Here is a 14,695-nt window from a genome sequence, read left to right as displayed (position 1 = left end):
GTACCGAAGATCCAGCAGTAGGCCTAACCGAGACCTCGGTATCTGGTCTAGGCTGCCTGTCTTTGTCCTTGCGTTTTTTAAACATAGCGGTAGTCGGAGGTTCTGACGACATAATGCAGTTGAAATTTCTGCCAAAATAATGTCGGGCGGTATCAGCCCTATGCTTAATAGTGCGTTTATTGAACCTAGCGCAAAACCGACAACCAGAAACGTCGTGGTCTGGGCCTAGGCAAGGAATACAATAAGAATGAAAATCCTTATGAGGTATTTGCTTCCCACAAGAAATACAATTATTAACTTTGTCTGACATCAGTCTGAGGCAAGAAAAGTTTCCCCAACGGGGTACTTAGCTTTATAGAAGACTTCGGCTGAAATTCTGTTAAAAAATCTCAGGAGCTGGCCGACCGGCACTTGCGAACTGCTTCTGCTTCGGGCACCGCACGGCAAGAAAGACTGAAGAAAATGGCGTCGGCTGCCTCTTTTATACCCCTGCCGCACTGACGTCAGGGAAGAAGCGACGACAACAGACGCCAGACCAAGGCTTTGGAATTCAGGCCGACTGCGGGACCGCCTGACGGCAGGATAACCCAAGTGTGATGACTGCAGCAGCATAGCACGATGAACATCTTCAATGATAAGAAAGGCAATACAAATGATGTAACAGTCACTGGCTGAAGAACTCTGCAGTACATATCGAACATCTCTTCTGTTTAACTGGGAGATACAGGACACTCAAGATATCAAAAATAAACAAAAAGAACAATACGAGATATACATGGGATCAGCATTGGTACAACATAGAAAAGGGGAGACTGCTTTTGTAACTTGTAGATACACTCCCAACAAAGTAAAATACAAGAGAAACATCTGTGCAATTGATTCTTTTAGTGTTCTAGAAGGGCCACTCTCTCCCTAAGAAATAAAGTTGACATCTAAGTCCACAAGCACTGTTTTGACCTTGAATTGGAAGATGTAACTCTTACCTACACTCTACATTGTGATATAACTTTAGTCTTTACTTCTGTTAATAAATACTTCTGGTGTAATTCCGTCTATTCAAAACTGTCTAAATGCTAACACCATTCTCTGTATTGCAGCTTTATTAGACTTATTTTAATTTTAATTCTCAGTGGGTTTCAGAAGCAGCAAAAGTAGCTTTTAAACTAATTCTTCTTTCACTACCTTGCTTATTATGCACAGCAAGGACAGAAACAAAAGTCATGCATGAAGCTGCTACAAAATGAATAATGGAAGCACCACAGTATACAATACATACTTAACCTGATCAATGTCAAACTGCTGCCCTGGCAACAAGTGTTGGGGGAAATTATGTAAAAAGTTCAACTTACCTTTGAATGCACATATACCATATATCCCTTTTATAAGAAAGGAAAAAAAAAAACATTCACACATTACGAAAAAAAAAACTTTATTTATGTACAAATATACAGAAAAGGCCTTAAAACTGGCCTGTTTCGTAACACTTTTTAAATCGAACAATTCAAAATGGGAAACAGTGTATAAAAAAATCTTGGAAAAATAACAGTTCAAAAAATTTGCAATGTGTTCTTTAAGGCAAGCTTCTACTGGCCACTTCGTTATGAACACAAAAACACAGAGACTTGCTCTGCCACAAACAGGTAAGAATGGGGACACCGCAAAGGCCATCACTATGGGGGTAGGTAAAAAAAGTTATCCCAAAGTGGTTTTGTGATGGAGAACTGTATTCAACTGGCAAGCTTCTTGCTTCTACAGAATCTGTTCCAAAAACAGATTTTCTTTTTTTTTCTGCAAAATTTTCACCACAACACGAACAGGTCAAATGCTAAGCTAGTAATGAAACTCAGCTGTACCAGTACTATCAACATACAGCAGCACAATAACACTGGTTAAAGCAGCTCACTTTCTTAAACTTGGGACGATGTCCTAAAGTAAGGCATTCTAGTGTAGGAACATTTATAGGAAAATGGCACAGGTGATAAAAGACATTGTTTTTTTCAGTCTTCACACTCTCAAGTATTCCAATAATTGACTGCAATACAACACTATCACATCTTACTGCTTAACTCACAAATCATGCAAGTGCACAGAAGCTAGCTAGTCTGCATTTCCTCACAAATTTTTTTTTAAATATAACAGTAAATTGGGAAAATGCTTGTATGTGAACATCACTGATGGAAAATGCAAACTCAAAGAAACAATTAACTTTCTCAACCAATTTCCTCCAACAAATATATTTTTACCCACATGAAAGAACTGTACCCTTCAGTACTGTCTTAGAAAAAGTTTAACTTTCTGTCTTCAGAAGTTTGCAATACTTTTCATACAACTATTTATAGCAATGCCACTATCAACCAACTGCCTACCAAAGATTTAAGGCCATCAGACTTGCTAACTTGCATAAAGCTGGAATGGACAAGAACAGAAATCCTGCCTAAGTAAATTAGTATCTTGGCCATAAAGCAACTTTGTAGGTATCCTGAAGTTAGCCAACTCGTAATAAGCAAGGGATACAATGTATGAAAGCAGACAAAAAGTAAAAAATCAGTAAAACAAACAATTAAAAGATGTCAGATTAAATGCTTAGATGCAACACATGGAAACAAGTCTGTAACAATAAGTTCATACATGAATACTAGGCTAACTGCCCTGAAGGGTCAATTTAAGCACATCCAATAAACCAAAATCAGAATCAAACCCTGTACCTTTTATTTATGAGTTGGCGATCTTAACTATTATACCAACACACCAGGACTGTCGCCATTTGATTTAATACTTTCATGAAGACGGTAAACTTCCTGCATCCATGTAGGGCTCACCCCAAAACTCCCTGAATATTACAACAGTGAGGTAAGCACAGATATGAGGAAATGGGCTTCAAGTGAACCATGTTTACATTCATTCAATTTCCCTAATATATATGCATCCTCACACAATGAACAGTTAAATTTGAGAGTAGTGTGGAATGAAGCTTCCCACACTGATATAGTAATCCTTTGTAGATTCTTCAGAACAAAAACTATCAACTTCAATGTGTTGTACACTTAACGTGTGCACGACAAGTTGTCACTAGTTATGAGCTGACCACTTCTACAGCTCTCAAATATGAGTAGCTGGGGTTTTCAGCTGAAAACAAAAATCTTTAGAACTAAATTTCATTGCCTTGTGGTGTTAGTGGCCATTTCTAAGTGGAGATCACTATAGTCCCCTTTCATTACAACATATTAAAACTTGCTTCTATTCAACAACTTAAATGTTGTTTTTCTGCCTGTGCTTTACAAAACACCTCTCTGGATGTCGGTCTGCAACAACTTTGTCTCTTCAAAATAATGAGACTTGTTATTATCTTAACATCTTTGCCTTGTACTTCAACTTATCAAATCTCTTAGCATAAACATACTAATTATGCAAATGTAGCTATCACAAATGTGACACTACCACCTCAAGAGGTATACCTGTCAGGGCATGTACAGTTTAAGACCTATAATGCAAAGGATCTTTAGAAAACTGATAAAAGGACACATTTTAAATAATGTCACGTGTCTGAGCAAAGTTTAAGGGGAGGGGCTGTACTCCAAATGTAAGAAGAATGCACATATACAATGAACTGAAAGGTGGAATAGTTTAAATTAAAGAAACTTTCATCAAGATGTTGCAATGCTCCTTTTCACTGGAAAGTGATTTATCAAAGAGTACATGTGTTTAATATACAAGTGAATGTTGGTGTATCTTTTCCATTCACTTAAAGGATTTAGACAGTTGCTTCTTTACTAGACAGTGACCTACAGGGCAGAGTATAGTGCAGGCAGTACATAGCAGTTGTGTTGTGAATGTTTATGTTGCCATCACTGTTACTTCATTTAGACTTCAAATAAATGATGGGATGAGGTTTTAGTGTGACTGTAGCTGAACAAGTTCACCGATTGTGGTTTTCAGAAATACTGCTTTTACCACTACTGCTGTGCAGCCTCAGAGTTAGCATATAGAGCGTTGTTAGGGTGCACCACATACGTGGGTGGGCAGGGGTTTCCCCTTAACCAAAACAACATTCTTTACAGCACTTTACTTCACAACACCCACATGAAATATCAGATAGTTTTTTGATGGTGCCTGTGTCAATGTAGGAGATGGATGGCATTTTGATTTAATGATATAATTCCTAATAAAATATGCTTCTCCTTCTTCTGCCTATAATATGCTCATATAGTAACTTTGCTGATAAGAATCAGTTCACATAAAAGTTCTTTTTTCCCCCCATCTATTTGCTTTAACCTAGTTTGATAAATGAAAACTAGGTTACAGAGAAAAGAAAAACACTGAGAAGATGCTCTAAACAATTACAAATCCTATATCTAGTTAGGGACAATGGATATCAATGCAGATGAAGGCCCTTTGCGCAATACTTTGCTATATGTGGTAGATGACCATTTGATCAGGTTCTAGTTCCAATTACCTGAACAAAAGTGACTCAACTCACTGTTACTCATGAGTTAATCTTGATTCAACAGTACTACAGAATCATGGATTGTAGAAGACTGCTGAGCATTGCACAATGGAGTTTCTCCATCCCCCACTGATGTGCAATCATGGTACTTGAATTTATAAGTTAGGGAGGTGTCGGGTCTGCTGCCTGCATAAACACTTATTTTGATCTATGCAGATGTCTTGTAGGACAAATGAGTTTTGATCACTTGCGATTGTAAATCTGGATTTCAAGCAATTATATTGATTCTTCACAAGGAAGGTAATACAAGTTGCAATAAGTACAAATGTATAAAAACTTACAGTACCAGCAGACGTTAAGAGTTGATCACTGTTGCAGTACTCCTTACTACTGGGGAGTTTATCTGCATGGAGGCCTTACAACTTTATCAGATTTAAAGAGCTAAGCATCCTTCCCCCATCTGGATCAAACAGAAAGGGCACGTTCTGTATAAAACCTGGCAGCCATCCATGCATCCATACCATTTTACAGCTTTTTTGCCTGGAAGACAGGATATCCACCTTACCTAATCCCAAGCAAGGTTCTAAAGATACTAGTTCAGATGGAACTTCAACTACACTCTCTGGACCAGGGGCTTACGAAAAAAGCTTCCACATGTCTATCCAGAGCTAAGCAGGCATGAGGCCCTGAGAAGGAGAGCGGGAAGGAGTAGTTAGAGATAGGATACCTCACACCAACTCAGGGGAATGATAGGAGAGAACCAGTACTTCTGCAGTAATCAACTATGGTAAGATATTAAACACAACTGTTAGTTCTTTGCATGGATCATTACTACAGTAGTCTTTACTGCTGGGATGATTCTTAGGCTATTACAAGGATAAGAAGGCAGATAAGTTAGCTGGTTTGGGCAACAAAACAAAAAGAAATGTAACGTGACACCAGCAAACCTATCCCTTGCCCTGAAAGCAACATCTTGTCTGTATTTCTTTGGATGATCGGGTAGCTGATACAAGGATAAATTGCACCGACCTGCATCAAAAAGGCCACAGCAGCTGCAGTACCTTTAGTGCTGTGGGCTCTCATGGCCTCTTGCAAATTTTTCCCCTGAGAAGAGTAACACATCTTAATGCAACAGAATAGCCACTTAGAAATAATCTGCTTAGAAATGGCTTTCCCTCCTCCTTTGATGCAAAGTACCCAAACATTTTGGATGTTCTTGTTTTTTGCCAAGGTAATCTCAATTGTCTGTGTACTTATAAAGAATGTCAAATTGTTTCTCCCTTAATTTGAGGATTACAGAAAAAAAAAGAGAGAACTGGATAACTTCAGTGACCGAGAAAGCAGACACTTCTGCTATAAATGTAGGACTGGAACCAAGACTGACCATCTCCCTTATGAAAAGGAAAGGACAGCTTTCCGCACGCAATGGCTGTACTTCTGAAATGCTCACTGATGAAGTGGTGGCCAGTTAATAAGGCAGCTTTCTAGGCAGAATACTTGACGGTATGTGTGTCTGGGGATGGGGGTGGGGGATGATGCAGTAGGCTCAAAAAGAGGTTGCATCAGTTTTTCCGGTGATGTTTATGTCCAGCAGAAGGGCAACTGCCCTCCTGGATGATCTGAGCTGGGATTCTTTTAAGGAAAAGTTTAACAGGATGCCAAGGATGCTTCCTTCAGGGGGAAAGAGATAGATCCAGTCACAGTAAGCAGGTTGAAATGCTGAGAGATGTATCATACAGAAACATATGCTAGGCTTGAAATTAATAGTTCATATGAGTATTGCAGAATGATGCATACTGGTGCTGTGTCAAGGACCTGGTCTTTTTTTTGGCATCAGAAGGAAAACCTTCTCCCACTTGGATACAGAGAATTTTCTTGTGGAAGGCTTTTTAGCCTCCTTGAATATTAGTCAGCATTTCCTCAGATGCCTGAAGGACAAGAGTTACACCATCCAGTCAGTGAACTGCAGTACTTTCAAGATGGAGTGCATCAAGCAATCTCTGTCCTGAGGAAGGAGGTCTATTTACAATAGTAACACAAGATCTCACCCTGGGCATCTGAAAGAGAATTGCACATCGACAGTGCTTGAGACAAAACTGTACTTAACTGCATCCTTAGCCGCTTCTCCTTCACCTTCTGGACCACCCTGTAAAAAAAGAGACTGCAGGGAATGCATACAGAAAGAGACCTGTCCTGTTGAAAAAGGAGTGCAATACCAAAGCTTCTTTGTGCAGTGCTTTGCAGCAGAATCCCTTGAGCTATTTCTTATTTAGAGAGACGGAGGCCTATCTCCGATGCACTCCACCTGTGAACAAGCTTATGAAAAACGTCCCTGTGTAGCACCCATATGCGTGGATCTGCAGCTGATACCAGACACCATCATCATTTGGGACGGGTAGTAAACAGTTCTCATCCAGTCAGGCTTGACCATCCTACATAACGGGTAAAGAAGAGTCGACCCGCCCCCCATTACTTGGCTACGTGCTACACTGCAGTAGTGTTTACTGTCACCTGCAAAGCCTCTTTTTCTCAAATTGTCTAGATGACTCCGAGAACCTGAACCACAACCATTATCTTCTTTATATGTATATACTTCCTTTGAGTTGCATGCTACTCTCTACACTTTTCATCCTCCAGAGCTTGCAACCCCCAAGCTAGGTCTGAAACATCCATGGCTGCAGTCTGATTGTGAGGTTCCCCTTTACTCTGCCCAATTGGGTTGAACCCCCATTCTAGCCCTTTGCATTTCCCAAGTAAAATACGAATTCTCTCTTTCAGGAATTGAAGTTGTTGGCTCCAGATGCTTCTTTGGTATCACTGCAGCTTTACTGTGTGCATCTTTTTCGAGGGGGAACAACAGAATTATGGAGGTCACAAATCACAGTGCTCTAGGAATTCCCAAGCTCTAACCATGGACTCCTCTGTCACCTGCTGAAACTATTGGGCCACAAACTGCAGTTTACAGGGAGGTAGGCAGTCTGGTTGATGGAATCCAGTAAGGATCTAAGGAACACCTTTTGAAAGGGTTAAAAGCTTTACCTTGGAAATGGTGAAGGAAAATATCTGATTTTGGCAGTAGTCAATAGTAAACTGCAGCTCCTCTACACCTCCTTCCAAGAAAGTGCCTGCAAAGGGAAGTTATCCAGTAAATGTGAATGTCTGATTCTGCAATAAGCAATAACTGAAGCCAACCAACATATAAATACAGCTGTAGCCAATCCAAAAGGCTAAGAGGTAATGCTGATAATGGAGGCCCCCTCAACTCAAAACTGAGAAAACAACTACTGTCCCTGTGAATGGGTAAATGATGGTAGATATCCCTGAGGATCAGAGTAACAGATCATGGCTTGTCAGAACAGGCATGGTAAAGACAGCCTGCAATGTCAGCATTCTGAATTCTTTACACAGAGGGAAATATTTAGGCTTATACGATTGAGATGAACATCCACAGACTCTCTTTTCTGGGTACTCTGAAGAGGTCTGAGTAGAGCACCCCCGATTTGGTCCTGTTTTGGTAGATGTGCGACATCCTATAGGAGTGCTGGAACTTGATGCACTCAGCCCATTAATATAGGTAGAATGTCTAACACTTTAAGGACTACCTTTCTCTGTGCTTCTTAACCATCAAGCCTCTCCCCCTGCTAGATGACCATTCATTCCCCAATAGTGAGAAATCCTCAGTTCCACCAAAGTGAGAGCTATCGGGGGTTGGGGGTACACTCTCATGCAAGTAGAATTGAGGCTGCCAAGCGTGACTAACGTTTTTTTTTTTTTTTTTACCGTGATAAGCCTAACCCTTTCCTGGTGGTGACATGAACACTTACATCATAGCAAAGACATCTATGTCCTTTTGTCTGTGCTTGTGTGCTCCTCTACATGTGCAGACAAAAGTGGTCATCACTAGCATAGGCAAGGACACCTGCATCCTAACATAGCTCAGTTCTCCAGTGGATCTATTCTTCTTGCCTACACCATTAAATGCCCGAGCCATTAATCCAACTTGGGCAGCCTGGGCTGCAGTCTAGCCTTAATCCTTCTGTGCCACCAGTGCAGGTCTGAATGGCTTACTTTTTTTCCTAAGGAAACTGCAGCGTGTGCATCTGAGAGGGATAACATGCACCTACTTGTTTTTTTGGATGTTTTCCTAATTTCTTATGCACTGAGTAATCCTTCTTACTATATCTGTGGTGGATGGGAGAGGTGCGGAATTTCCTCACTGACATTTTGTTTCCTTATGCTAGCACTACTTCCCCTTTGCCTACTCTGATTTTTCACACCTGAGATTGTAGGCACAAACTAATGGGTAACAAAGTTGTTTCATGGACTGGATATTATTCTCTACATTTTAATTTTTAAACTGTCCATTAAAGGGGGGATTCATGGAGGTACTGATCCAGGTCTGCATTAAGATGCCGCACACATCTTCTGGCAAATATTGCAGTCTCTGCCAGGTGTGCCTCCAAATTACACATCTAGTATCTGCCACACACCACAGATGCTGCAATCACAGCCACACACACAATTCTGGGTGATGCCCAATAATCTCACCCATCGATCTTCATAAAATACTTCCCAAATCTTCTCCTTCACCTAGTCTCAGAAAGAAATTAGAAACATGGTCAGGTGCCTCTGACAGTTAATGGCTCTGGATGCTAGTGCAGTACCTATCTTTCTTCCCAAGTGGGTCCAGCACTATGCTTTCTTTATTAATGAGAAGAACAGTGGCAGTAGTTCTAACCCTTTTCTTTGGATCAATGGGAACTGCTGAATATGACAAAGTGTTTCTTTAAAGGAACTGAGAGATTCCAGGACCCTATAAATACCATTTAGCTTCTTAAAGCCAGGGGGCCAATTGTCATGTTCCTTAGAAGATGTCAAAAATAAAGGCATCTTTTAGAGGTACCAAGACAGGAGGAACTGCGACAAGTTTAAGGGTACCCACAACAAGCAAATCAAAAAATAAGTTGCGTCTTACCATAACTTTCCAACTGTATTGTTGATCTTCAGTCATTACGCCTGGGTTATCGGTTCCGACCTTGCTGGCTTGGTCGGAACCGATAATCCAGGCATAAGGCATGAACGAGGATTAACAATATCAGATCTACCTTTTCTTAGTGGCTGAAACTTTGCCCCCCCCCCCTCAAAGTGGTCATTACTCCCACAAAAAGTTCCCCCAAATGATACTTCCTCTGTGAGGCACATGGTGTCAGTGTCGGCAATATCTCCAAGGGGCGGGTGGAGTAATTTTTGGAAGCGTAGTCCAGTTCTTCCTGCTCTCTATTGGGGGGGGGGGGTCATCATTCCATTTTTCTATTGACAAAAGGGAATTCCTGGCACTGAAGTGTGATCTGAACATGGCTGGAGCCTCTGAAAAATATGCAGGAAACCTTCAACCAATGATATCCATTTCAGGAGAACAGCCTAAGGGAGGGGGGTGAGACCCAATGGAGTTACTGGGTCACAGGGAGGGTGCTGTGTTTAACCCCTGGGACTCCACATTACAACCTGGGACATCCTCCTCAACAAAAATGGTGTGCTAAACATCCTCACCTTCAGAAACAACAAAACATGTTTTCGTCACATGCATTTGAGATGAGACACTAGATCCTAACTCCAAAAGAAGATTCTTTGCTTGGTGAGGTCATGTCTAGATCTGCAAGTAAATGATAGCTTCAAAATGAGATTTGCCAGAAGCCTCAGCTAGCTGAGAAACACAAAGAAGAGTCTGCAAAAGCTCACCAGGAAACGCAGGCTTGAGCTGAGCAGATATGTTGACTACTGCTGCGGCATTGAATGCCTGACTACTTTCTACTTAGTTTGCTTATCATATCTTTTCTTAAGGGGGTTGCCCATGGTCAGGGATGAGGTGGAAAGTACAATGGCAGTATAAGCCAAAGCCCTGACTTATTTTCTGATACTAACGGTTTTGCAGAAAGCAATTTCTCCTCCTAAAGGTTTCTGGAGTAAACCCCTGGCAGATTCTTCAGATCTCAGCATCATGTTGCAGACCCAAATAGAAAATTCAAACACTACAGAAATCTTTGTCTGAGCACTATCTACACAGAGGCACCTACCTTCTTTATTAGGGAAGGAAATGCCCCAAACATAAGTGGCATCCACCTATTAAAAAAATCAAACAACTGCAAGAACTAAGTAACTGGTATACCAATAACAAAAAAAAATTCCCCATTGTGGTCCATATCTGAAGAATCTCTGGAAAAGGCTGAAATTGCACTCGCTAAAAAAAATGCAAACAAGGTACATCAGCTATGAAACATGTCAAGAAAACTCTAAAGTCGCACAGGTAAACATAAGCTTATACAGGTAACATCAATACTTCCCTAGAGGGGGGAGGTTCAGATGGCCTGGCGGGGGAAGGGTACTGAGCTCTAGAAGTCACCGTGGGCATCAGGCCTACATGAGGCTGACAGCTCTGTTAGTAAGAACTACTGCAACCATGATCTATTCCATATGAAGAGCACTGAATTGTTCTTAGAAGCTAATGGAAAGAATTTGTTAAAATGGTCCCGCTATACTGCCTATATGCCTTACTTCAGAATGGCCCCTAAAAAATGTAAGCACTCAAAAATTTTGCAAGCACTGGAATGTGGGTAAATACATCTAGCACCAATGCTATAAACACAGCTGTTATGTCTGTAAGAACACTGTAAAATACAATCTTGAAATAAAAAAAAAAAAAACAAAAAACAACAAAAAAAAAAAACATCTGAAGTGCAGGCTGTCCAGAACATCAGGCTGTTCAAATAGTGCTGTGTTCCTGGGAATAACTCATATCTCTCATGATATTTAGTAGTTTCACATGCTTATCTTCTCATTCAAATACTAAGTTCTCTCTCCATTCCTGGATAGAAATGGCAGAATGCTTCTATAGCAAAGCAAAAACTTGCCAATCCAGCAGTTAGAATCTCTATGGAATGGACAGACAAGACTGCTGTCAGCTAGCTAATTAGTTTGTAAGCATGCTGCCTATGCAGATGATACAGCCCCAAACAAGACAGTAATTTGCATAGCAGACTGACCATCAACACAGTAGGCTGCAAGGAAAGGATGAAAAAGGCCTCCACACTGGTCTCTCATTTCAGGATGAGGCTGTGAAGATTAGCTACAGCACTTCTGTTTACTAGCGGAGAACTGAGCAACAGTGTCTACAGCTTAGATTTGCCCTGTGCTAGCCTAGTAGTAGTGCCTTAACTCTATGGCAGCATACAGAATTGCATGGATGTAGTGCATGAGGGTTCAAGTCAAACTCTATTTACACAGGATTAAAAAAAAGGAGACACTCCTGTCCTGTTTCCACAGCTTTAGCCAGAGCTTGCTCTTCTCCACAATGGAAATCAGCTGCACAGGTATACAACTTCAGTGAGTGCTGTTACAGAAACTGGAAATGCAAGGCTATTACAGATGGAGCTTATTAACAAAACTGAAGGTCAGACTAGGCTAGGAAAAAGGGGAGGGGAAAAAATATAAAGCACAAGTAAGTTTGCAGACAGTGCTATAACCCTCCAGCTACTGCACCAGGTCAAGTTGGGGCCACCTCTTACATGCAAACTTTAAGGGGTTTAAGCAGATGCCAAAATTAACATTTTATTAAAGAATTCCCCATAAAATAAAATAACACTTTTAAATCAAAATTAATGAGTAACCATGTAGACATTCAGTTTCTAAACTAACACGTTGACAGTAAAAAAAACAGTACCACTAACTATGTAACAGTCAACACCAAAAAAACAAACTATTAAAGCAATTCCAAAAAACGATGTACACAAAACCGGCAGCCTGCATAATGTAATCAACTTCATAATGAGAACGCAAGAAAAAAAATGGTACCAAGGATACCATGAAAAGTGTAATGTTAGTATGCTGGTCAATTAGAATGGAACAAATTCTTACTGAAATTTGGCACATCAGTTACCATGAAAAGCCCTGGTAAAACAAATGCTACACTTCCTACCACAGGCTACAAAAAGCCCAGGTAAAACAAATGCTACATTTTTTTCTACCACAGGCTACAAAAAGCAAGACTTCTGACAGTTCGATACAGTTCTCCCTTTTAATACAAAAATAATCATGTACTTATAACAAAAAAAAAAAAAAACACAAAACAAAACATTAAGAAAATGCAATTTACCCAATAAAGTGAAAAAAAAGTTCAACATTTCCAAATGATAGATCAGAATTTCTGTGCTCACCTCTGAATTAAAAATTACAAATAGATGGTGATAACTTGGGAAGAGGTATGAAAACTCATTACCATATTAAATCAAATAATAAATACTTTTTTTTACAGTTTTCAATCCCTCAATATTTAACAGATATATTGATACAAAATTTTGAATTTACACAATTATATAAAAACAGTGAAAATGACTTTCAAGTGCTTGATGTCAACTTCCTTTTCTTTAATCTCTCTCTCCAGTCAGCAGGAATTGCTTCAAAGTTGGCATTCTTCTCGGCCATACCGCTGTCAACACAAAAGATACATACATGCTTAGTGACTTTTGTTTATCCAATAGTCATCACTGCCGCAAGGTCACTAAAAAAAATTCAGTCTGGCTCTATACAGAATAGGCAAGACTTTTTATATTAATCATTTATTACTATCCAAACCAAACATATAACACTCGCTTAATGGTATTCCATTAACAGCAACTGTGCATTATAATTCCACAAATCACTTAACCCTCCAATATCATTTGCACATTCTCTATAATAAAAACCAAGCAACCACTGTTGGGCATTTTTGCCTCTTAACAGATGAGCACTCCACCACCTTTGTACTACATGACATTTTATTACATAACAGAAAAGCTACAAGTTAGACAAAGTTCTGTAGGCACTCACCATAACTGCAAATGTTTGAGTATATTCACTGGGGCAGTACTGATGCTTGGGATTCCTCCCTGCAGAAACTCAAATGCTGATCTGAGCACCAGAGCTTTCACCTTTCCTCTTAAAGTCTGTAGGACTCCCTTCCTGTCTAACATTAAAGGACTGATAAATAAAAGGGGATACCAAATGTAGCAATCTCCAGGTCTTTCTTGCCAAACGCAAGTTCAGGAATCTTGAAGCCACAGCAAGAACCACACAAAGTTAACCCAACTCGCAAAGGAGAGAGTAAACTAAGGGGCAACTCTCCAAGTCTGCCCAAGTACGGACAGCTCATGTCTTGGAAGGGAGAATATGATCTATTGGGGGGGGTGATCTGGGTACCCACTCCAACTTAAGTGAGAAGGAACACAAGAGGGGATGGAGAAAAGGAAACAGCACTGCAATCGTTAATATTAGACATTCACAATTATGGCAAGAGCCAAAAAAGCTGAATTATATTCCTTACAATTTACTGTTCCTATACAGACTCTAGCTTATGGACAATAGGGTAACTGGTATGTAAACAGTGCATGGGGCACCAATCACTGCAAGATGGCACTGGCAAAACCTGCCCTGGATGTGGAAATGGTGCCTGGAAAAGGTACAGACAAAAAACTGCTTCCATAATGGCACAAGATGTTAAACCTCCAAGGAAGGCTGCTCTAACAGTGTTCCTGCTAGAAGGGGCACTCATCAAGCCAAGGTGTTACTTCCCACAGTGGTGGTAACAAAATTCAACAGAGTCAGCTACCCACTTTAAAGTATTTGCTGACTGGCTTTCATTCTCTCCCTTTAGCAAATGATGCAAACTACACAAACTTTCTGAATTGCATCTTCCTGTCAAGGTAAAATATCATTTGCAACTGTACATCTAGAGGGTGCAACATTTTCTCTCTTGCAATGTGACCCATATCCTTGTGGAACACCAAAAAGGGTTCCCGCACATGAAGGCTTGCGAATCTTAAAATTATTCTAGCCAATGTCAGGACTACCACAAGATCTGACTTCCAAAATGGGTACCTAATGGGAGAAAAAGCAACTGGTTAATAGGAGTGAAGTTAGTTTTCCAACAGGTCCCCAGTCACAGCACACTTTTTTTTTTTTTTTTTTTTTTTAAGGGGTGGGAGCCCAAGGTGTAGAACCCCTACTGAGGAAATGTTTTTTTGGTAACTAGCAGAAAACTGGGGGCTCTATTAATACAAGTGGAAATGTAAGTATGTAGCTTAACGGAGGCATGGCACAGTCCTGATATGAACAGGTTTGAAGACTGGCGAGAAATAGGGTCACCTGATACTTGTTTTTTTCCTCTGTCTTGCCACCAATGAGATAAACCTTTTCCATTTTGATAAATGAGATTTTTTC

General features: G+C 40.3%; 1 protein-coding gene across 1 annotated transcript in view; it reads right to left on the bottom strand.

The window, feature by feature from the left end:
* Positions 1 to 1,412: 1,412 nt before the first annotated feature.
* Positions 1,413 to 14,695, bottom strand: part of FNBP4 (formin binding protein 4) — a gene marked incomplete in the record, with an annotated part of 825,158 nt that continues 811,875 nt past the window's right edge. Inside the window, 1 exon segment of the mRNA XM_044082091.1 lies at positions 1,413 to 12,926. Within this exon segment, the coding sequence (XP_043938026.1) occupies positions 12,836 to 12,926 (91 nt within the window).

Source organism: Protopterus annectens, chromosome 9.part0 (genome assembly GCF_019279795.1).
Source record: "Protopterus annectens isolate FY-2018-M chromosome 9.part0, PAN1.0, whole genome shotgun sequence".
In the NCBI taxonomy this organism is placed as follows: Eukaryota; Metazoa; Chordata; order Ceratodontiformes; family Protopteridae; genus Protopterus; species Protopterus annectens.
Note: the sequence above shows the minus strand (reverse complement) of the source record. Positions and strands in the feature narration are given on the sequence as shown.